Source organism: Somniosus microcephalus, chromosome 21, assembly GCF_052327205.1.
Source record: "Somniosus microcephalus isolate GS21.2 chromosome 21, FLI_Smic_1.0, whole genome shotgun sequence".
NCBI classification, from domain to species: domain Eukaryota; kingdom Metazoa; phylum Chordata; class Chondrichthyes; order Squaliformes; family Somniosidae; genus Somniosus; species Somniosus microcephalus.
Window position 1 is genome coordinate 50,206,676 of NC_141007.1, and position 24,563 is coordinate 50,231,238.

At 43.5% G+C, this 24,563-nt stretch overlaps 1 protein-coding gene across 3 annotated transcripts in view; it reads right to left on the reverse strand.

The window, feature by feature from the left end:
• LOC147102781 (monocarboxylate transporter 4-like) overlaps positions 1 to 24,563 on the reverse strand; it is a 62,564-nt gene that overhangs the window by 20,389 nt on the left and 17,612 nt on the right. For 2 of the 3 annotated variants that reach the window (XM_085963588.1, XM_085963586.1), the window contains exon 2: positions 1,573 to 1,810. In XM_085963588.1, coding sequence (XP_085819714.1) covers positions 1,573 to 1,795 — 223 coding nt within the window. In that variant the 5' untranslated portion in view covers positions 1,796 to 1,810. Of the gene's footprint in view, positions 1 to 1,572; positions 1,811 to 10,966; positions 11,061 to 24,563 lie in introns of all 3 variants that reach the window. The other variant, XM_085963587.1, reaches the window with a different exon arrangement.

Genomic DNA, 24,563 nt, shown 5'->3' on the forward strand with positions numbered 1-24,563 from the left:
CCGATGACGTCATCGGTGTGCGCAGTGCCCCGGTTCCGCCCTGCTACCGGGCCGACCCCCATATTTAGTTGCGGCCGCCTCTTCCGCAGCGGCCGCAAACAACGATGTGAAGACCGGGCCGTGCTGCAGCCTTAGTGGCGCTAGTTAAGGCGGAGGTGCGGCCGGCCGCTTTTTCGGCGGCCGCCTGCCCGCACCTCCTTCCCCGGCCTCCTCCACCCCCCCACCCCCCCCGCGGCATTGCCGGCTGCTTTCCGGGAGCCCGGCACTTCTCCGTGGTGCCAGGCTCATTTGCCGGCACTAGCGAGTGGCGATCTCCGAGTTGCAGGCACCTCCCCCTTAAGAGAAGGAGGAGGCCTGCAGTACCGCAGCCTGCCGCTCCGCAGCGGGTGGCGCTGCGGCACCTACAGCGCTGAAATTCAGTTTCAGCGCCCCAAGCAGGGGCGGGCACACCCTGGAATAGCGCCCGGTTCCGACTTGGGGCGCAAAAACTGAATTTCTGACGGGCGCAACTGGCTCCGCGCGCAGCGCTAACTTTTGGGCGCTAGCCAGCTGGCGGGGCCAAAGTGAATTTCTAGCCCTCAGTGTCTTCCGGAGGGAGAGGAGAATTTTTTTTTAAATCTGTTCAACAGTATATTTTAAATGTAAAATCCATTATTAGGGTTTTATATTGGTTATAAATGCATTACATAAATCAATAAATACTGGAAAATCAAAAGTTATAACTATAAATGGAATGCTGTAATGTAAAGGATGAAGACCAAGTTTGTTAACAAAAGACCAACTACATGATGGCCCAGAACTTCGGGTCCCCACGGGTGAGTACGCACGGGGTACTCACCCGTAGGCCCAATGGAAGTGCCGGTTTCCTGCATGCACTGCGCATGCGCGGGAAACCAGCACTTCCGTTCCCCTGAAAGGAGGGGTTAAGAGGTGGAACGCGTGCGCAGGAGAGGCTGCGCGTGCGCATGGAACTTACATTTCTTTTGCAGGTTTTCCCGGGAGGGTAAGCCTCCAGAAGTTACACATATAAAAAGCAGTCGCAAGGCCTGCTTTTTACAAGGTAAGTGGTGAATTAATTAAAATTAAAACGTTTTTTCCACAGGTTTATTATTTTTAAAGAAAGGTAAGTTTATTTTTAGCCCCGTTAGAAAATAAAATTATTTTTTTCAAAAATGTAAATTCTTGTTTAAAATAGTTATTTCATGTAATTTATAGTTTATTTTAAAAATGTGATTTTTTTTTTAATTTTTGAAGATTTAGTGATGTTTTGGGGCTCATAGTATTTATAAGTTTGACAGCCCTTCCTGTCAAACTTATGAATGGAGCATTCCCTGCTCCGATTGGCTCCCCATGGCCCACGTGATCCCAGGGGACGCTGCGAACTAACTGCGCCCCTGGGATACGCAAGCACTGCGCGCCGGCAGTTGGAGCAGGCCCAGGATCAGAATTCCACGGGGGCCCACAGCTCAACGGCCGGCGCGCAAAGTAAGTGCAGGTCGGGGGCTTACACCCACGGGAAGCTCCCGACCCGAATTTCTGGGCCATTATGTTTCCTACCCAATAAATGCTTACCTGTTCCATACAACATGGCAAGCAGAATGGAAGAGATCCAAGCAGTATCACTGTATCCAACGTGGAACTCCTTAATTAATTCCTTGAAGAAAACACTAACAGCTTTAGGAAAAGCATATGAGAATCCAGTGATGACGAAACATCCGAGGAGAATGGCCCAACCCCAGTCTCCGTCAGGGGCCTTCACTCTTGCAGGGCTATCATCTGCCACGGCTCCTCCCATGGTTCAGGCTACAACCTGTAAAGTAAAGAGGAAGTTGCTGAGAAAGGATCACTTGTTAGCATATTTAAAAATAACATCATGCATGAAGTATTGGTCAGTGGATTAAAATTCCACAATGCCGAAATGCATGTCCACACTCGTGAAAGGATTATATTCAATTGTATATTTAATTGAGAAATACTCTTGCCACGGACGTATTCTGGCAAGAACACTGGTACTGAATGGGTCTTCTGCAGACACATCGGTGAAGTTTAATGTAATGTTCTTTTGAGTTGAATGTGTAACCTCTTAGTGTCCTGCAGTTCTCTAGAACAACATGCTCTACACTTAATTCAAAGAATAAGCCAGCAGTTTGCAAACTATCACATGGAATTTCCGTAGGGTTTCTCCCGATCTCCTGCCTAACTTTGGCAGAAGTTTGGAGGACCCCCTGGAGAATTGTGAACAGCTCAAAGCAGCCATTTACGTGATTTCTCTGGGGGTCTGCCAATCTTCCACCAGTTATGGGAGGAAATTTCCCCCTTTGTATCTATTTAATCAATATGTATAAAAACCTTACATCTGCACACACTTCCTATCAACTTTTTCCATTATAAATTGCTATGTCCACAGTTATAATGGACACAGTCCATGTAAATGTCGTGCTGTAACTACACGCAAGGGTGTAATTACAGCATTTACATAGGCAGTTTTTTATTAAATGTGCACACAAGAATTTATATTGAAAATATAAAAATAAGGACAGAATGTATACTTTAAAATTACAGTCAGGTTAATGTGTGCACATCCTGGTCCAAATACACCCTCCCTCTGTCCCTCTCTCAATGTTGTGATCAACTTAACTTTGATTAACACTTGTGGTAATGCATCCAATACTCTAATTCACCCATTGTGTGAAAACATTTCTTCTAACTCCTATGCTTCAGTACTGATCATGTGTTTATCCACCCTGCACTTCCCCCCCCTCCCTTAATTCACCAACTAATGGAAAAATCCATCACTATTTATTCTCTCAAACCCTTTCAGAATTTTGCACTTGTTTGGTGCCAAAACTCAGCTGGAAAAGCTCAAAGCTATCTGCACCCTGTGAGAGGAGATGCATCTCAGATGGTGATGTATACAGCTTGTGGTTCCAGGCTACTTGTTGAGAATATAAAGCAAGCAAATCTTTTTCACATTACTCTTTGGGCCATTACATTTGTATCTGGGTCAGCTGTAGGACCTTGGAAAGTCTTGCTTCATTGGACTGTTTTCACGTCTAAATCAAGCTTAGCATTACACAACCGTGGCCATTTTTCTGATTCTGGCACTGGAAAAATCAACCTCCCCCTCCAAACACGAATACAAAAAACAGATTGTTTCACCGGTTAATCCAAAAATCAAAGGATATTCTGAATTGCAAAGGGAATTACCCAGTGAGAGAGGCCATACATACTTTTATCTGAAAGCAAACTAGTGATGTAAGGAAAGTGTATGTAGAATGAGCACGGATAAAGTGCACATCTCCATTCACATATAGTTTTTTTTCTAATGACGTCAGATGATTAGTTTTGTGTTTGTAATTGTAATGAGTGTCACACATAGTCGCTCGTTGAGGCCAGACTATGCCAGTTGTGGCTGACAACTCAGAAAACAAGATCAGAATGAGGATTTTATTGAAAAAGGTCTAACTGAAATTGTGAGAAAATGGTGCAATAAAGTGTACAATGCTTTATGTGTATAATAACTAAAATGTCAAAAACAACCTGGCTATTGGTACAAAAAGATGATTTTTGTACAAGAGCTTTGAAAACAGAAAACAATATGGATTTAATAACTTCCCATGTCAATAAACCTTTTCCTTCATTATCTCCCTGAGTGTATTTTCTATCTTACTATGTAACCTTTTAACTGGGGATGAAAAAGAGAAGAAGGAAAATGGCAAATAGGATGTCATGATTTTTTCTCACAGGTGCAACTTACTTTCATACTTTTGCTAGGAGGATAGGACACTGATAATCGACCATGAAGTTAGGTCAAGTCCTGTTAGTTTTCTATCCTCATTTAAGGAATGGAATGGCTTCCCCCCGCAAGAGAGCAGGTCATGGAGTCTACAATGGTGGTGGAATTGACAGCACCTCACCCTGGCTTGAGGGGGGCACTGTGATGAGGTAGCGGTGAGGAACATATGGTTGTCCTGAATATAAACACTCCTTGGCACGAGGATAAGCCCCTGGATGGGAGGGAATGTGGCTAGACCACTGCACGAAGGCAGACTACAAAATAACCCCTTGTCCCATGGAAAAAAGCTGCACCAATTTATACACATTCTAATTATTTTGGTACTGCAGTAAGTTTTGAGGAGTGATTCACCTCAAATGCATTGTACTGTGCTTTGAAGTTGCTTGAGATGGCATTCTTATCCACAACAGCAAGAGGTCAGACCTATATTGGGATGCAACTGGCTCCTATTCTTAGTTGCTGATAACTTGCTATAAACTGCAACCTCTTGTCTGTCAAGGGCGATTTGTAACAGCCACTCCATACAGCTTTCTGAATAGTACAGGAATTTTAATACTAGTTATCTGCACGTCAAGGAATAACTGCAACAGATTGGGACTCTGCACCTGGATACATCTTTAGTCATGAAGCGCCGATGTCAGGTTACATTATATACCTAACAATACTGTGGTCTGAATAACTAATATATATTGGGATATGCTGAATGAAGTGGTCCTGAAGTGTTCATTGGGGAGGGTGAGGTTATTGGATCACGTACTATGGGAATTGTGCTCAGGATGGCAACATTGTGCACATTAAGGAGTTAGATGTGCCAAGTGGCAGGAGATTTCACACTGGCCTTGTGGGTGTTTAGTAACTACAAAAATTATCAGTTAGGTTCAGTAAATTTGAATCACCACTAACTAGAACAAAAATTAAATTAAACAAAAATTTTGGCCATAAGCAAGTTGCACACGTAACTACAATACGCCCAAGTCTCCTCGATCTTTTGCGTCCGTCCATCAAACCTTCTGTCCAAACGAATCTCCGCCCACAAAACTGGCCACACCCCCAACTCTCAAATGGGCGTGTCTTGCGATTGTGCTTGTTCTGTGGGGTCTTTCAACGTTGCAATTTTAATTACAATTTTTTGAGCGTTTAAAAAAAAAAAAAATTATCCTCACTAAGAGCTGCTCTGTACTATCTGTTTCTTTTAATGGATTTTTTTAATGGTAAAGGATAAGTCACATTATCAATTGAAAAGCTTCCCTGATTGCAGGTTCTTAAACATGCTGTGCAAGCATGAATGATGGTGAACTGAGTTGAAACCTTTAATTATAAAGACACCAAGAAGGTGTGGCTTTGGTATTCCTTGGACATTGTTTAGGCTCACTTAGGGCCATTTTAAATTCGGGTGTATTCTAATGATTTCGGGAGGATACATGTGCGGAACTTGACATTGGCAAATTCAGTGCAGCTTTGGGCGCAATTTCAGGTGTAACTTCCAGGGATGTGCCCAAGGAGGAAACCCCAGGTCGGAAAATGTAACCATTAAGAGGGAAGCCCAGCACATGCCTGTGAAAGTGCTCCTGGGCAGGAGAATTCCAAGTTGAACCAGACAGACAGTAGAAATGAAAATACAACAGGAAATGCTGGAAAAACTCAGCAGGCCAGGCAGCATCGGTGGAGGGAGAAATAGAGTCAACGTTTCAGGTCGATGACCTTTCGTCAGAAGTTTGCTTACATAACACTGACTACTCTTCAGAAAGCAATTCATTGGCATGACTCGCTTTGGGGCACCCGAGGTGAAAGATGCTATAGAAATGCAATTTCTTTCTTTTTACTGCGCAGTTGGAACCAATACTCAATCGACTATGGTAAAAAAAAATGCAGCCATTGATCCGGGTTACACGGCACCAAACAGTGATCGACCGGGGACATTGCTGAAAGCAGCTCCCGTTATACTGTCTGCTCTCCAACAGTGAAACCAGAGCTCTGTTCAAACATTATATAAATGCATGCCCAGAGCGCTGTTCACCAACCATGGGCTCCCAATGAATTTTAAACAGTTTATAAATCTGAAAAGTTTTGTCCGCCATACTAAGGCCTTACTTATTACAAACAACCCGACTATTCCACTCATTGTCAACCTATTTTCTTAGGAAGTGAGCAGATCAAAGATCACAATGAATACCGTAAAGGGTGGAAATAGGGAAACTTTGACGGGTGGGGGGGGGGGTAACATTTTGAAAACTGGTGGGGATTGAAAGCCTCTACGCAAAGCAGTAGCTTTTTGTCGGGTTTCATATTGGTCTATTAATTTAAACTGCAGGAACTTAGTAATGCCATCCCGGTCTCGGTCACCACCTTGAACTCCAGCTTCACGCGATCCAGTTTCTAACTCTGGCTGCAGTGTTTACTGCCTAGTTGACCTAGGTTTCACCTCCCAGAATATGATTCTTTAAAAAGCGTGACATTTCCGACTGGGTATTCCAAGTGTGAAATTTTTGCAGTGGCCTGTGAGAGAAGGGCGACTCTCGTTGCCAAGCTGCCAGACTCCGAAAACCTCTTTTCCTTTCCAGGAGCAGTATTTTTTTAAATATAAAAAGGCACAAGTATATGGTCACTGTATATAAGTAAATTTGTTCCTGGACTCCCCACCCACCCCCCTCTCTTTATCATATTAAATCTCAGTATAAGCCAGATTTCTTCGATAAGCACCAAGCACTTCCATGTGTGTGTGTGATACAGAAGGGGAACTGTATGAGGCTATGTTATGTATGACCAAATAGGATACAATTGGAAACTTCATTGGGCTACATTTTTAGTAATTGAATTGGAGTTTCTATTTGCAACATTTAATCGTTCCTGCCTCTTACATAAGCACAGTATATTCTTTCAATTCCTTCCTCCCCTCCTAAACCGCACCCCCCCCTCCCTGTCTCTGCACCTGCTTAATATCTGTTACATCTCCAGCTTTTTCCAGTTCTGATGAAGGGTCCCAGACCTGAAACGTTAACTCTGTTTCTCTCTCCACGGATGCTGCCTGGCCTGCTGAGTTTTTCCAGCATTTTTCTGTTGTTATTGAAGTTTCGATGATGCTTATGCCATACTGGTACTTTGGAACGCAAAAATCACACTAGACACCACTGAAATAAAATATACCCAGTCTATTTGCACAGTCCCAGCTGGCAGCTCTGCTTTTTATTTTGGTAACCAGAACTGAAAAGTAAAACGTGATTTTTAAAACCGGTTTACACTACAAGGTGTTTTTCTGAATGCGTGCTGCTAGCATGGAGCCTTGCCAACCAGCACGATGGATCAGGAAATCGCAGGCACAGTCTGACATGAATCTTGTCATTCATGTGGAAATGATTTATGAAATAATACTGGCGGCCTGCTGGTGGCGCTGTCCAGGGAGAGTATAAATACTCGGGCATGGGCCCAGCTTGCGCAGGACATTCTTTAACAGGAACTAGTGAAGGACACAACTAGATCTCCATGTTGAAAAACAGTTGATTAAAGCCTTGTTTAATACTGACCAAGTGCCTAGTAGTTTTTTTATGTCACAGTCTCCATAGTTTTCTGCCCGTAATGGATAGAAATTCATCTGGAGCCATCCCCCACTTGGGCTGGTTTTGCCCAGCTCCCGCCAGCAATGCAGGACCTCATCGGCAGCAGGTGGGGCTTGAAAATCAGGCCAGACATCGCATGCCCAATTAGCAATCCGCCATATTCTGCCATGGCCAATCTGAGACAAGAAAGACCAAGGGGACCCACTACAAAATGGTGTGGCCTTCATTCAAAAATAAATGAAACGTGGACCCACAACAAACTTCAGGCGCCACCCAAAGCATACATGTCACCCATTTAAATGGGTGCACATAAGTCCAGAGACCTGGCCTGCTCACTAGACTTCTTAAGAGGGAAATGACAGTATCTGGTAAAAGACCTTGACAATAATGCTCTGTATTCTTGCTCTCGGGAGCCTCACCATCAGGTAACAGAGATGCTAACCCACTTGAAATAAACAGGTTAATGCTTCTGCTAAAATAGCTATTTCAATGTTAGCACCCTTCTTATTAAATCTTAACACAAACTGCATGCATGTTTATTTTCTTTTCTTTTTAAATCCTTGCCCAAGTCCCTCACAACAAGAGTCCTTCCTTGGCCAAGAAGATGGGTAGGTAACTGCCTCCAAGGGCTCTATCTCTCTGACTCCATAGTCAAGGTGTGATAAAAGTGGGGTTACTGGTCTGATAAATTTCCCTGTGAAGTACAGGTGTCATCACGACAACCTGGCCAAGACCAGGAACTCACCGTGGAACCAACTTATGGGGGACAAAGTCATGTCTCCCTATCAAATTCAAATTCAAATGCTTTATTGGCATGAAAGTTTACAGAGAACCATATTGCCAAAGCTTACATAGCAAAAAGGTACATTTTCAAACATTCTGTAGGTGTCAATCGATTTGACATTTGTTGGGTACATACAATATTACTTTTAAACAATATTAATTTTAAACAGTCTTTGTACTTCATTTGGTACGTTCAATATTAATTTTAAACAGTCTTAATTTTAAACAGTCCTCAGGTTGTGACATGTTGTTACATATTTGGCCCCAAGGTATGGTCTGTCTCCTTCTCCCAGGACTAATCTCAATTTTGACAGGTCATCCAATTCCTTGAAATCTGGGGTTGTTTGGCTTAGCTTGTTGAATAATATGTTTCTTGATGTGTTGAATTTTTCGCATTTTAGGAGGAAATGCATTTCTGTTTCAACCTCGCCGGCCAGACATTGATCGCATATTCTATTCTCTCTAGGCTGCCAGGATTTCTTGTATCTGCCTTTTTCAATTTCCAGTTGGTGGTCGCTTAGTCTGTACCTGGTGAGGGTCTGTCTCTGTTTTGTGTCTCTGATGGTCGTGAGGTAGTCTGCCAGTTTATATTCTCTTTTTAGGGCCCGGTAACATTCTAATCTGCTTTGGCTTTCGGTTATTTTGTTCCAATGTTCCAGGTAGGTTTCTTTGCATTGTTTAATGATTTGGTTCACTCGGATTGGTGTTTGGACGGCTGTGTTGGTCTGGGGCTGGTCAGGGTCCGGCTGAGTACTTAGTTTCAGTAGCAGCTGACTCAGGGGACTCTTTTCTGGGTTTAGCTCTTGGGTCTGAAAGGCTTTGAAATGAAGGGTGTCTGGGGAGCTAGATTTGAGGTGATTTAGGAAGTTTAGTGCTCGTTTTTGGATGTTTATTATCAGTGGGTATCTGCCTAGTTCGGCTCTGCATGCATTTGTTGGCGTTTTTCTTTGGATGCGAAGGATGCTTCGGCAGAATTCTGCATGTAGGGCTTCTATTGTGTGTTTTTCCCATTTAGTGTAGCTTTGGTGATTTAGCGGGCCCCATACTTCACTACCGTACAGTGCAATGGGCAGGATTATGCTGTCAAATATTTTGAGCCAGATTTTGATTGGGATTTGGATGTTGTAGAATTTTCTTTTTATTGCATATAGGGCTCTTCGGGCTTTTTCTTTTAGTGCATTCACTGCTATGTTGAAGCTCCCTGATGCTGTAATAGTTAGACCAAGGTAGGTGTAGCTCATAGTGTGTCCTATAGTGGTATCACTGAGGGTAAACTGGTATTTGTTTTCCTGACATCTGGGCCTTTTTTGAAAAATCATGATGTTGTTTTTTTTTAGATTTACTGTTAGAGCCCAATTTTGGCAGTATTTGTCGAGTAGGTCTAGTTGTTGCTGTAATCCCTGTTCTGTGGGAGACAGCAGAACCAGGTCGTCCGCATAGAACAGGGATTTCACTTCTCCATCCAGGAGACGGAGACCTGGTGACTCGCTTTGCTCCAGCATGTCTGCTAATTCATTTATGTATATGTTGAACAGGGTCGGGCTCAAATTGCAGCCCTGCCGGACGCCTCTTCTCTGGGTGAAGAAATCGGTGCGTTTGTCTCCAATTTTGACCCCGCATTTGTTTTTCAGATACATTGATTTAATAAGGTCATAGACTTTGCCCCCTATTCCACACTGAAGAAGTTTATAATAGAGCCCTTCGTGCCATATAGAGTCAAAGGCTTTCTTGAAGTCGATGAAACAGGCGAATATTTTCCCATTTTTTGTTTGGTGTATATGTTTTTCAATGAGGGTGTGAAGGGTATAGATATGGTCGGCGGTGCGGTGTTTTGGAAGAAAGCCTATTTGGTTTTTTCTGAGGATATTATGTTTGTTAAGAAAATCAAGTAATCTACTATTTAGAATACTGCAGAATAACTTTCCTAGACAACTGTTGACACAGATGCCGCGGTAGTTATTTGGGTCTGATTTGTTTCCACTTTTATATATGGGGGAGATTAGTCCTTGGCACCAGATATCGGGAAAACAGCCTGAACGTAATATGATGTTGAATAATTTGAGTACCGCACCCTGCATCTCCATATTGCTGAACTTGAGCATTTCATTTTTGATGTTGTCTGGGCCACAGGCTTTCTTTAGGTGGAGAGATTTTGTTTTTGTGGCCAGTTCTTTCCATGTGATTGGGGAGTCTAGAGGGTTTTGGTTGTCTTTAATTGTTGCTTCTAATGTGTGGAGTTTTTCTGTGACCTGATGTTGACTTGGGTTTGTTTCGTTTATTGGGATGTCTTTGTAGAGGTTTTCAAAATGTGTTCTCCAGATGTCGCCATCTTGGATTGGTAATGCTTGCTATCTCTGTATACATTATCCACAGTGTATCAGATAAAAGTGGAAGTGTTGAGTGGCCACCTGCTGGTGCTGACAGCTCAGTGAGGAAGTCAGTTCTTCAGTGCCAATGCTTCTAGTATACAGCTTTAATTACTAACTTTATTGTGGATCATCACACTAATAATGTATGGTACCGGTTAACGCAACATTTTGTTTGTAATTGTCAGAGAGAAAGTCATGTTTAAGTCCCAGGAACTGTGTTTAATTAGAATTAACCACAGTGCCACGGGACCATTTAACAACTGTATGGATTTTTAAATGAAATCTGCATTGTTTTAGAAGAGATTGATAGCAACTAAACTATCATGTCAACTATTCTAATACTGGTTGTTAAGAGCCTTCCTACACTACCGTGGTTTCAGCATCAGTTGATAACCTGATCCATCTGTCCTCGTTCTATCAACAAAATGTGTTGATCATAGTACACCAGAAATGTTCAAACTTACTGACATCCAGAATCAACAGGTGCAGTGGTGCGCGGGTTCACTGACTCCAGAGTTTCAGTTGTAGAGTTAGCCGTGGTACGTTAACATTGAATACCTGTTGTAGACAATCACCTTTTTAAAAGGATAGTTTTATACACAGCAAAGCTCACGCACTGATCTTCAGGATAACTGAACCAACACTGTCTGCAGCCAAGAAGTGGCTTAATGTCAGTGGTGCATCTTGAAATCTTAAAGCCTACCACAAAAATGTGGCAGTTTACCAACATGATCAGGGGTGTGTTTGAAGAAACTAAATTATCTCAGCAGCTGTAGCTCTAGTTGTTTGCTTGATATTTCTACTAGTCTCTGTAGCTATCTGAAAACATTGCTCCTTAATATAGATGTGTAATAGGACTTGCAATGCTGTCAAAATTAATTTGTAACTGGATGAGAAACTAATCTGTAATGTGACAGGATAGTAAGGATATGAGGAGGACTTTTTCAGTTGTTTGAAAGGTCTGACCTTCACAGCAAAGTACCTTTAGTAAATTTTCTGCAATACAAGAAGAAGGGAGGCTGGAAACGCAGAACAGGTTGGTCAGCATTGGAAACAGAATGCCAGGTTAACACATCAGGTGCCACCCTTCCAACAGAACTAGTTGTGATGAAGTGTTACACCCAGAGGTTAACCTCTTTCAGATACTGAGTGACCTGCTCTGCATCCTCAGTTTTTAATACAAATTTACAGCAATTTTCTTTTTTTAATCTTTATTCTGTAAATGTTATATTTGAATCTTTTAAAAGCTTTCCTGTTAAAAAAAAGTTTTTTTTATTTAATAAGCAATTAACAGGAACATATTCCTGGTCAACGTAGATGGGCACACAGTGGCAATCCTTATAAGTCTTACTACACCAGTCACAAGGTCTTTAAAGGTTAAAACAAGGCAAATGGGGCATTTCTCCAGGGATTCTAAAGGATGATTAAATTACAGGCAACAGTGAAAGGTTACAAGCACTGTGTGAAATTCCAAGTAACACGTTCGAAATGTTTAACCTTTCCATGACATTCAGACTGCTGTGGTTTGGCAAGGCTCTTCCAGACACGTGAAATGCATCTGCATTGTCAGAGAACCACTGCAGAAAGTGTGAAAGCTGCACAAACTATTTGAAGGTGAAATGTTAGCCACTTTTAAGATCAGTTTCAAATAGTTTGGTGCGTTAACATCCATCACATGCTTAAGTATCAGGAACAGTGATTAATTCTAATTAACGGGGGGGGGGGGGGGCACACAACCTCACATCCTCAACATGAACTCAAAATGGTTCTGATTAGTCATGCAAAAATCATAGGTATTTGATTTTTTGTTAAATGAAGGGGTTCTTTAACACAATTTGAACATGACTAATTTAGAATGGTTAAATAATCTACTAAAGAACTAGGCTGGAGGGGCCGAATGGCCCACTCCTGCTCTTATTTCTTATCTACACTCATTTCTTGACCTTGATATGATCACCAGTATCCACACTCCAGTGATTCCTGCACCAACTTATATTACAAGCTCAACTATCATAGAATTGTTCCATTGTACCCTTTTAATATATAACTCACTTGCTTAGGAAAATACTGGGCGGGATTTTGCTCATAGCGGCAAACGAACGGGGCCAGCCATTTATTTGACTTGCACTTGCCAATAGACTTTCTATGGGTTATTTCACGGCAAGTTCCTGTCAGCCAAACATCCAAAAAGCACAGCGCCCTCTACTGACCTCTACGCCTGCTGACCAGCTGGCAGCCGTGTTTACGGATATATTCAACCGTTCACTGTACCAGTCTGTAGTCCCCACCTGCTTCAAGATGACATCGGTTATTCCAGTCCCCCAAAAAACAAAAGTAACCTGTTTAAATGACTACCGTCCCACAGCACTCATTTCTGTCATCATGAAGTGCTTTGAGAGGCTGGTCAAAACCCACATCAACTCCTTACTAACTGACACACTGGACCCACTCCAATTTGCTTCCCGCCCAAAAAGATCTAGGGATGATGCCATCGCCACTGTACTGCACACTGCCTTATCACACCTGGATAAGAGGAACGCCTATGTGAGAATGTTGTTCATTGATTATAGTTCAGCATTCAATATATTATCCCCTCCAAGCTTGTCAACAAGCTCAGTGAGCTAGGACTTAACACCTCCCTATGCAACTGGATCCTGGACTTCCTGACAGGCAGAACCCAGGTGGTGAAAATAGGCAGTAACACCTCCTCAACACTGATCCTGAACACGGGAGCGCCCCAGGGTTGTGTACTCAGCCCCCTTCTGTACTCCCTGTTTACTCACGATTGCGTGGCCACGCACAACTCCAACTCCATCATCAAGTTTGCTGATGACACTACCGTTGTAGGCCTGATCACAGATGGCGACGAGACAGGCTACAGGGAGGAGGTAAGAGCTCTAGCAGAATGGTGCAAGTACAACAACCTCTCCCTCAACATCAGCAAAACAAAGGCGATGATCGTGGACTACAGGAAGCGGCAGGGGGAGGGACACACCCCAATCTACATCGAAGGGGCTGAGGTGGAGAAGGTCAGCAGCTTCAAATTCCTGGGTGTATTCATTACGGAGGACTTAACGTGGTCACATCACATCGACATCGTAACGAAGAAGGTATGCCAATGCCTGTTCTTCCTCAGGAGACTGAAGAAATTTGGAATGGCCTCCCAGATTCTCACCAATTTCTACCGGTGCACCATCGAGAGTATCCTGTCCGGCTGCATCACTACCTGGTATGGCAACTGCACCGCCACAGACCGCAAGGCTCTACAGATGGTGGTGAAAGCTGCACAACATACTATAGGAATTAAACTACCTGCTGTCCAGGATATCTACCCAGCCACCTCAGCCACAACCTCTTCGCCCTGCTCCCGTCCGGTAAGAGATACCGAAGCATACGGTCTCGTACCAGCAGGTTTCAAAACAGCTTCTACCCCCAGGCCATAAGACTCATGAATGTATAATTTATTATTTATTACTGTTATTTTATTTATTATTACTGTATTTCTATTAGTATTTTTATCATTGTTATGCCATATTTATTCCAATGTTGGGAGGACTCGTAAAAATCAACATTTCATTGTGCAGTACACACGTCTGCTGCATATATGACAAATTAAAAATTAAAAAATTGAATTGAGAGGGGATCTGCATGAACAGGGCAAGCAACTGTATCTCAAGCAATCAGACTGAAGAATCGTTAATGAGCAAATGCAGAGTTTGAACCAGGAAGTTAAGTTGGAATATTGAATTAATGTCAAATCAGGTACAGAAAGCGAAATAAAGAGATGGAAAGAAAGATTTGATCGAGAGAGAAAAAAGAGATGAAAGTAAAAAAAATGTAATTAAAAGAAAAAATCTCTAACAATAATTAAAAGTTGAACGAATGAGACTCCACACTTGAAAATGTTAATTTTCAATGCCAGAGAAGTTGTTTGGCAGTAATTAAGATTTTTTCCCTCCTCCCCCCCCCCCCCCCACCTTTTTTTCTCTCCCACATGGCAGCTGTCTCTCATTCTGCCAGCGCATTTCACACCTAATCTAGAGCCGTCTTTTGTCTCCACTAGTCCTATCACCATCTCGTCCCGTTTTGAATACTTCCTTAATGTCTCTTCACTTCTCTTTTGTTCTCTCCCAGCCTGGCCTTTCAATCTATTTCATTTCCTGTGCTTTTCCAGTCTTGACAAAGGGTTTGACCCGAAACGTTGACTCTATTTTCTCTCCATGGATGTTGCCTGGCCTGCTGAGTTTTTCCAGCATTTTCTGTTGTTATTTTGGATTTCCAGCATCTGCAGTATTTTGCTATTGAGGAGCAAAGGGATTTGGGTATCGATGTACACAAATGAGGAACCACTTATTATGCACTAACAACTATTTGGAATTTTATATATACTGTAGCTACAAAAATGATGCAATACATTTTCAATAAATGAGACACACTAATATATGGTGCAACATAATTCCAGTATTTGATGCAAGTCAGAACTCCTGGGAAATTGCCAGGTTGCAAAATAGTCAGTTCACAGAATAATCACTTGAATGTTTTTTCTTTCTCTCACTAATTACCACTTAACAAGCATTTAGCTGGTTTTTAAACACATATTACATGGAAATATGCATTGATAAGAGGATTTGAAGTCTTGGACAATATTATTCTTAATTGAACATCAATTAAGTATTTGACAACATTTAATGAAAAACCATGATGTATTCTCATTTGCCTCTAGTACAAATACCTTGGGCTAGATTTTGCATTTAAATGAGGGGGGGTTGGGGTGGGGGGAGCCTTAGATTCCAACTCCCCTGCTGATCCTTCTTCCCATTCACATCGCCCTTTGTTATGCTTTCACTATACCCTTTGACCTTCCGCTCTCTGACCCCAGATGATCAGTCCACAGCAAAAGCCTCAGCTTCATCCCCTTACACCCCCACCTCAATGAATTTCGAGCATGACATCTTCCGCCGCCTTCAACTCTGTGCCCACTTCTTTGGCCAGGAGGTTTCACCCTTTCTCAGTCTTCAGAATTCTCATTCCACCTGGACACCTCCCTCTGGCCTCTCACCCTCACTTGATCTTTACATTGGGAACTGTCGGCATGACATTGGCCATCGCAATTTCTCTGCTCCTCTCTCACACTCTAATCTATCTCCCTCTGAACTTGCAGCACTCCATTCTCTCAGGTCTAATACTGACATTGTCATCTGTTGACAAGGGAGGCGCTGTTGTTGTCGGACAAAAAGACCGCTACCTTGCGGAAGCTGAACGCCAACCTTATGACATATCCTCCTACTTCCCCCTGGATCATGTCCCCACACCGAACATCAAGCTATTATTTCCCCAGACTGTCACTGGCCTCATCTCCTGTGGAGATCTTCTGCCCATGGCCTCTAACCTAATAGTCCCCACACAGCCCACTTCAACCTCTTTCCCAAGATCCACAAACAGGACTGTCCCGGTAGAGCAGTCGTTTCAGCCTGTTCCTGCCCCACAGAACTTATTTCTTCTCATCACGATTCTATTTTTTTCTCCCTTTGTCCAGACTCCTCCCACTACATTCACGATTCTTCTGACACCCTCCTCCATCAATGTTGGAGAGATGAAAATTGGGGATGCAGAAATTTTTAAAAACTTGATTTATATAGCGCCTTTCATGACCACTGGATGTCCCAAAGTACTTTACAGCCAATCTGTATTTGTTATGTAGATTGAGGGATAAATATTGGCCAGAACACCAGGGATTACTCTCCTGCTCTTCTTCAAAATATTGTCATGGAATCTTTTACGTCCACTTGAGTGTGTAAACGGGGACTCGGTTTAACGTTTCATCTGAAAGACAACACCTCCGACAGTGCAGCACTCCCTCAGCACTGCACTGGCATGTCAGCCTAGATTTTTGTGCTCAAGTCTCTGGAGTGGAACTTGAACCCACAACCTTCTGACTCAGGCGAGGGTGCTACCCACTGAGCCACTGGTTGACACCACACTCAGATCTCGGAGGGTTGTAGGAGGTTACAGAGATAGAGAGCGACGAGGCCATGGAGCAATTTAAAAACAAGGATCAGAATTTTAAATTTTTTTTTATATAAACAGAGGCGTTGCTGGACCGGGAGCCAATGTAGATCAGTGAGTACATGAGTGAACGGAACTTGGTGCGAGTTAGGATACGTGTACCCCCAATACCCGCTGCACTTCCATAGCATCATTACTTTTGGTTTTTGTAACCAAAATGCATCACCTCACACTTACTGACAAGGAATTCCATCTGCCACTTTTAGCCCATTCCCCCATCTTATCCCTTTTCAGCTTCCGTTGGTCTTAACAATACCTTCTATTTTTGCTTCATCTGCAATTTTTGGCACCACTCCCTGTAGGCCAAGGGTGTCAAATGTACGGAGCATGGGTTGGATCCACCCACAGAACACTAATGTCCCACATGGTGTATGTGGCGAGGGGTGGGGGAGCTGGGCCAGAGATGGGAAAGAGAAGAGTTCACCTTCTTGGAGTGAGAATTATGCTAACCTTTTGTCAGTGGGTAGGAGACCAAGCAAGTGCTGGGCTGGAACCTAGGCAGCCTCCCTAGTTCTTGGCTGAGACAAAGATACAACCTGCTCCAAGGCCTCTGTGTCAATTCTGCTCAGTAAGTGGACACAGGAGGTGTGTTAGAGCCAACTAAAGTGACGCACCCATCAAATTTCCCACTATGTGTGGCGAACTGTACATCCTTCATTTGGAACCAACCACTGATGATTCTGTGAAGATCAGGAACTTTGTAATTGTGAATGTCAGGCACAAGTCTGTGTCCTACCATTCCATATGCAGCACCTTTCGACACCAAGCCACTTATACCAGGAATTCTAATGTTCAGTTCAGCACCTTGTGGCAAAGAAAGATTTTAATGCATCTTTACTTATCACTCAGTTTGAATTCAGAATTGCTCAATGAATTACTTAATGAGCTGTGCTGCTAAATTTTGCAAATAATTTTTGGAAAAAATTATCATGTGTTTTTCAGGGTTCAACTTTATGCCAATGGGAATCAGTGGGAAACTTCTCCACTGGCTGGAGTCATACCTAGCACAAAGGAAGATGGTTGTGGTTGTTGGAGGCCAATCATCTCAGCCCCAGGACATTGCTACAGGAGTTCCTCAGGGCGGTCTCCTAGGCCCAACCATCTTCAGCTGCTTCATCAATGACCTTTCTTCCATCAGAAGGTCAGAAGTGGGGATGTTCGCTGATGAATGTATAGTGTTCAGTTCCATTTGCAACTCCTCAGATAATGAAGCAGTCCATGCCCGCATGCAGCAAGACCCGGACAACATTCAGGCTTGGGCTGATAAGTGGCAAGTAACATTCACACCACACACGTGCCAGACAATGACCATATCCAACAAGAGTCTAGCCACCTCCCCTTGACATTCAACATGAGTACCATCGCAGAATCCCCACCATCAACATCCTGGGGGTCACCACTGACCAGAAACTTAACTGGACCAGCCACATAAATACTGTGGCTACAAGAGCAGGTCAGAGGCTGGGTATTCTGCTGCGATTGACTCACCTCCTGACTCCCCAAAGCCTTTCCACCATCTACAAGACACAAGTAAGGAGTGTGATGGAATACTCTCCACTTGCCTGGATGAGTGCAGCTCCAACAACACTCAAGAATCTCAACACCATCCAGGACAAAGCAGCCTACTTGATTGGCACCCCATCCACCATCTTAAACATTCACTCCCTCCACCACCAGCGCACCGTGGCTGCAGTGTGTACCACCTACAAGATGCACTGCAGCAACTCGCCAAGGCCTCTTTGATAGCACCTCCCAAACCCGTTACCTCTTCCACCTAGAAGGACAAGGGCAGCAGGCACATGGGAACACCACCACCTGCAACTCCCCTCCAAGTCACACACCATCCTGACTTGGAAATATATCGTCGTTCCTTCATCGTCGCTGGGTCAAAATTCTGGAACTCCCTCCCTAACAGCACTGGGAGTACCTTCATCTCATGGACTGCAGCGGTTCAAGAAAGCGGCTCACCACCACCTTCTCAAAGGCGATTGAGATAGGCAATAAATGCTGGCCTTGCCAGCGACGCCCACATCCCATGAATGAATAAAAAAATAAAGCACTTAGTTTTGTTTTGAATTTTAACATGAACATCTAAAATAATGCCAAAAACCTCTCAGAGCATCAACTTTTCTTAATGCAGTCCTTATCTGTGTACAGTTGTATTTTTATGATATTCATCTTGTTTATGTACCAAGTGTGCCAGATTAGATAAAAAGGCATCAAAATTTAAAACACTGGTGAACAGCCTGAAGGTTATATTAACACAGAGGTATGGATAATGTCAGTTTAGATAACTCAGCCTCTGTGGCATTATTACAACTGCTACTCAAAGTCTAATGATACAATCTCTAATACAGGGTGTGCTAGTTCAGACGTCTGTGAGCAGCTGGCAACATTGTGTTAAAGCATCATTTTAATGAATACATTTTATATTATACAAGTTAAGTAGTCTATGGGTTAGTGTAACCCCACATTGCACGAGACCATTTGATACAAATCAACAGTGCACATCTCAGCACATCACTGGCCAAGGCTGGTACTGCTAGACCACTACAAAAGCATGCACTAATAGAAAAATACCTAAAGTGCTAATAACATTTCTTGGTTTCATAGCATCCACACAGTATGAAAGCATGGATGCTATGGCCTAGAAATTCAGTATAGCCACGTTTGGGGCGCTACAGCCGGGCGGCCGCTAAAGTTTGCGCCCAGCGCAACTTCGCGCCACCTTCGCCGATATTCAGTGGCATCGCCCCAAGAGGTTGCTGCTGCGCTAAAGCAGGCGATGCACGACTATCATTAGGCGCTAAGCCGGCGATCTGGGGCGCCAACACCGAGGACGGGCGCAGCGCACGTGCGGCGACTTGCTCAATGAAGGCAGACACGCTGGCGCCGGTCAGCTCTTAAAGGGGAAGGGTCGACTTGTTTGGCTGCCATGCCCTGCACACTGCAGCCCTGAAGCAAGGCCTGACCATTGCTGGTTCATCAGTTCCACGCCCTCAACCATGGGGAAGCCCGCTATTCTTCCAAATCTGATTGCACGCTCTTGCTGCTTGTCCAGGGTCATGGGGAAGGAGATGTACTGACGTCTCCTTCTGAAAAGGGCATTGTTCACCTGGTGGATGCAGCAATGTTCCGCGAACTGGGAGATGTTGGCAATGTCCCCAGTAGCGGATTGGAAGGAGCCAGTGGCATCGAAGTTGAGAGCCACCGTCACCTTCACTGCCACTGACAGAGACATCCTGCTCCTCAGCTGTGGCTGCAGATCTCTGCGAAGCAGGTGGCAGATCTCAGTGACCACCTCCCTTGTGAATTGCATCCTCCAAACACACTGCTCCTCAGACATGGTCAGATATGAGAACTGCTGGCGGTATACCCTGGGTGGGTAAGGCCTCCTGTGCCGACACCTGTTGGCCAATCTCCGTCTGGCCATGACTGGCACTCTCTCACGGCGTCTTTGATCCCTTTGAATGCAATGCAGAAAGCCAACGTTTCCACCCATTGCAGCCCCCATTATATGTGGCGACTCAAGGCTATGGCACTGAAAGTGAAATCCAAGTGCAAAGCTCTGGCCTGAAGCCACAAGTACCTGTGCGAGCGCTGAGTCAAAGCAGAAAGCTCTCTGCCTTTGTCTCTCTCCAAATATCCGTCTCTCACACAGAGGGATTGGCACAAAATGGCTGCCACTTATACGGCAGGAGGAGTCCCCTTTAAATAGCGCCCCCCGCGCCCCGCAGCGACTGGGAACCGTTCCCCTCTACCAGTCGCTGGGGCCGCCAGGCGCAAAGAAGGGCGGCGCCACTGAATTTCCGGTTTGGGGCGCACAAAGGGCGTTGCACGATGAAATGACGCCAGGATCTGCGCGCGCAGCTGAGCGCGCGCAAAGGCTTTGCGCCGCCGCTAAATCGTGAGTGAAGTTGGGGAGAGGCGCAGATCGCGCTGCACCCGGGCGCTAGCCGCCTAGCACCCAACATCTCCTCCTAAGGCGCTAGCGGCTGGCGCAAACAACTGAATTTCTAGGCCCATGAGTCCAATTATTATTTACGTTATTTTTATAATTACACTGGGCTAGTGTAACACATGCACAACTTCAGAACTTGTGAAAGACAGCAAGAATCACCATTTGAGAAAGCATTTCACCACACAGCGACAGTGTCCAGTGTATATAGAGGAACAGATTATGCACAAGAGTACATGTTGGGATGTGTTTGACAAAAGTAGCTGACCACATAACCTAACAATTGCGATGGTTACCCTAATTTATTACATTTAAAATAGTTTTAAATGTTTTTTTTAATGTGTAGTCTCCTGCTTATACCATGTGCTTAATTTGTTTGGGGATTTTGAATTAGGATGTATTTTTATTTAATTTGGAATGGATAAAGGGCTTGCTCAGAGACTGTAGACTGGGTTATAGTAAAATTATCATGTTTATAATTCCCAGAGGACAACATTCTCCCCAGAAGGGTGTAAAGATTTATTCTCCACTGAATATGGAATTTAATTTAAGTGAATGAAAAGAAAACATTTTCTATTTGTTGTAAGTAATTAAGAGCCTTTTACATTCATGGCAACACTCCTGAAGCTCACTGTTACTGCTAAACATAGAAACATAGGAGAAACATAGAAGATAGGAGCAGGAGTAGGCCATTCGGCCCCTCAAGCCTGTTCCGCCATTTAATGAGATCATGGCTGATCATCCAAATTCAGTACCCTGTCCCTACCTTCTCCCCATATCCCTTTAGCCTTAAGAAATATATCTAACTCCTTCTGGAATCTATTTACTAAGTTGGCCTCAACGGTCTTCTGTGGTAGAGAACTCCACAGGTTCACCACTCTCTGGCTGAAGAAATTCCTCCTCATCTCAGAAGTTTCAATGAGATCCCCTCTCATTCTTCTAAACTCTAGCGAATATAAGCCTAATCGATTCAATCTCACTTCATACATTATTCCTGCCATCCCAGGTATCAGTCTAGTGAATCTTCCCTGCACTCACTCCATGGCAAGAACATCCTTCCTCAGATAAGGCAACCAAAACTGCACACAATACTCAAGGTGTGGTCTCACCAAGGCCCTGTACAACTGCAGCAAGACATCCTTGCTCCTGTACTCGAATCCGCTCGCTATGAAGGCCAATATACCATTTGCCTTCTTAACCACCTGCTACACCTGCATGCTTACCTTCAGCAACTGGTGCACAAGGACACCCAGGTCTCGTTGCACGCCCCCTTCTCCCAATCTATTGCCGTTCAGATAATAATCTGTCTTCCTGTTTTTGCCACCAAAGTGGATAACCTCACATTATACTGCATCTGCCCAATCACCCAACCTGTCCAAATCATACTGGAGTTTCTCTGCATCCTCCTCACAGCACACACATCCACCCAGCTTTGTGTCGTCTGCAAACTTGGAGATATTACATCTAGTTCCCTCATCTAGATCATTAATATATATTGAGAAATAGCTGGCATCCTTGCACCGATCACTGCGGTACCCCACTAGTCACTGCCTGCCACTCGGAAAAAGACCCGTTTATTCCAACTCTTTGCTTCCTGTCTGCCAACCAGTTCTCTATCCAAGTCAGTACCTTACCCCCAATCCCAAGTGCTTTAACTTTGCATGCCAATCTCTTACGCGGGACCTTATCGAAAGTCTTCTGAAAGTCCAAATACACCACATCCACTGGTTCTCCTTTATCTATTCTACCAGTTACATCCTCAAAAAATTCCAGTAGATTAGTCAAGCACGATTTACCTTTTGTAAATCCATGTTGGCTTTGTCCAATCCTGTCACTGTTTTCCAAGTGCTCTGCGATTACATCTTTTATAATGGACTCTAGCATTTTCCCCACTACCGATGTCAGCCTTACCGGTCTATAATTCCCCGTTTTCTCTCTACCACCTTTTTTAAATAGTGGGGTTACATTAGCTACCCTCCAATCCATGGGAACTATTCCAGACTCTATAGAATTTTGGAAGATGACCAGCAATGCATCTACTATTTCTAGGGCCACTTCCTTAAGTACCCTAGGATGTAGATTATCAGCCCCATGGGATTTATCGGCCTTCAATCCTGTCAATTTCCTTAACACCATTTCCCTACAAATACTGAATTCATTCAATTCCTCCCTTTCATTAGACCCTATGTTCCCCGAAATCTCTGGGAGGTTATTTGTGTCCTCCTTTGTGAAGACAGAACCAAAGTATGTGTTTAATTGGTCTGCCATTTCTTTGTTTGTTCCCCATTATAAATTCCCCTGATTCTGACTGCAAGGGACCTACACTTGGCTTCACCAATCTTTTTCTCTTTACATATCTAAAGAATCCCCCATTTCCACAAAAATTTGCCATGCGAGTAGAACATAACATAACATATGTGCAGCATTGTTATTTTTCATGTCATCATCAAGAACTTCTTGGTGAGTTACTGACATAAAATTTGCAAGTTTTACATTTCCTTGTCACATGCAGAGAAATAAAACCTAAAACCTCACCTGATCAAATTGGGTGGTTTCACTTCTCGTCGATACATGTGGAAGTCAGCTATCCAATTTTCAAATCTAAGTACTAACAGCTTACAACAAATATACTTTAAATGAGAGAATCCTAAAGGATCTAATCTAAGGATAAAGGGTAGGCCTTTTAGGACAGAAATGAGGAGGAATTTCTTCATCCAGAGAGTGGTGAACCTGTGGAATTCTCTACCACAGAAGGCAGTAGAGGCCAATTCATTAAATATATTCAAGAAGGAGTTGGATATATTTCTCAAGGCTAAAGGGATCAAGGGGTATGGGGAGAAAGCAGGGACCGGGTACTGAACTTGGATGATCAGCCATGATTGCATTGAATGGCAGAGCAGGCTCGAGGGGCCGAATGGCCTACTCCTGCTCCTATCTTCTATGTTTCTATGTTTATCTATTATGAAGAAATATCACAGCCTGGGCTGTTTTATGGCAGTAACACATTTCAAGCTTCAGATAATGCTGCTAAAGCACTTCAGCTTTCACTCTTATGGTTTATGATATTATCTTAAGCCACTCAATGTATCAGTGTCGTGTAAAGCATTCCAGAGTAACACACTGCCAGTCGTTTGGTTATGTTCTGTATATACTAGTCATATATAATTTCCAACTATAAAACATGGAGATTGCATCACTCAGTTCCTTCTCTAATCAGACGCTCTCGGTGAGGAGCAATGCTTATTAGCAGCTCTGGTTGGATAATAATGGGCCCCAAACCCCTGCTTTACCATTCAATAATTTAAATGGGCAGGAACCCATTTCCCAACCAGTGCTGTCTGTGAGCACTGCTCCTTCCTGGAAGCACCCAATCAGGGAGTCAGCACTTAATCCTTCAATGTGATTTGATCAGGCATTAACATGGAGTGAACTAACCATTTGTATCCTCAGCGAGAACTGCCACCATCAATAAAATGAAGCCAGAGTTGGAAAAAAAACCTACTCAGTACAGTACACAATAAAAACATTAAAAGTTAATATCCTCAGAGTACATTCAAAGCTATAACCTTAGTTTACAGTCTTTATCCAGACCAAAAGCTATGAGTCACTTGGTTTGTGATCATGTTGGAACGCCATAATCAAATAATACCTTGTAATTTCTAGAACATTTTGTTACCTCCTCTGTTCTGCTGCTGAAGTCCATGGTATTGCAATAGTACCAATGTGTAATGAACCCTCCCATTTATTCTTTCCTGTGTAACCTGTCACCTACATCATTCAAGAGTTGATCTATAAAAAGTTTACAACAACTGACATTTCTATAGCACTTTTCACATACAGAAAAATGTCTCAAAGTGTTTACAGAGCAGAGGGAAATGGTGGGGACCAGATAGAAGAGAGAAAAGGGAACTAGAAAGGTTAGGGACCAGAAACATAAGTGAAGAGGAGAGTTTATAGGAGGCTTTTGAAAATAGGAAAGGAGATGGCAAGGTTGTGGAGTTTAGGATGAGAATTCCAGAGATGAAGGTACATAGTAA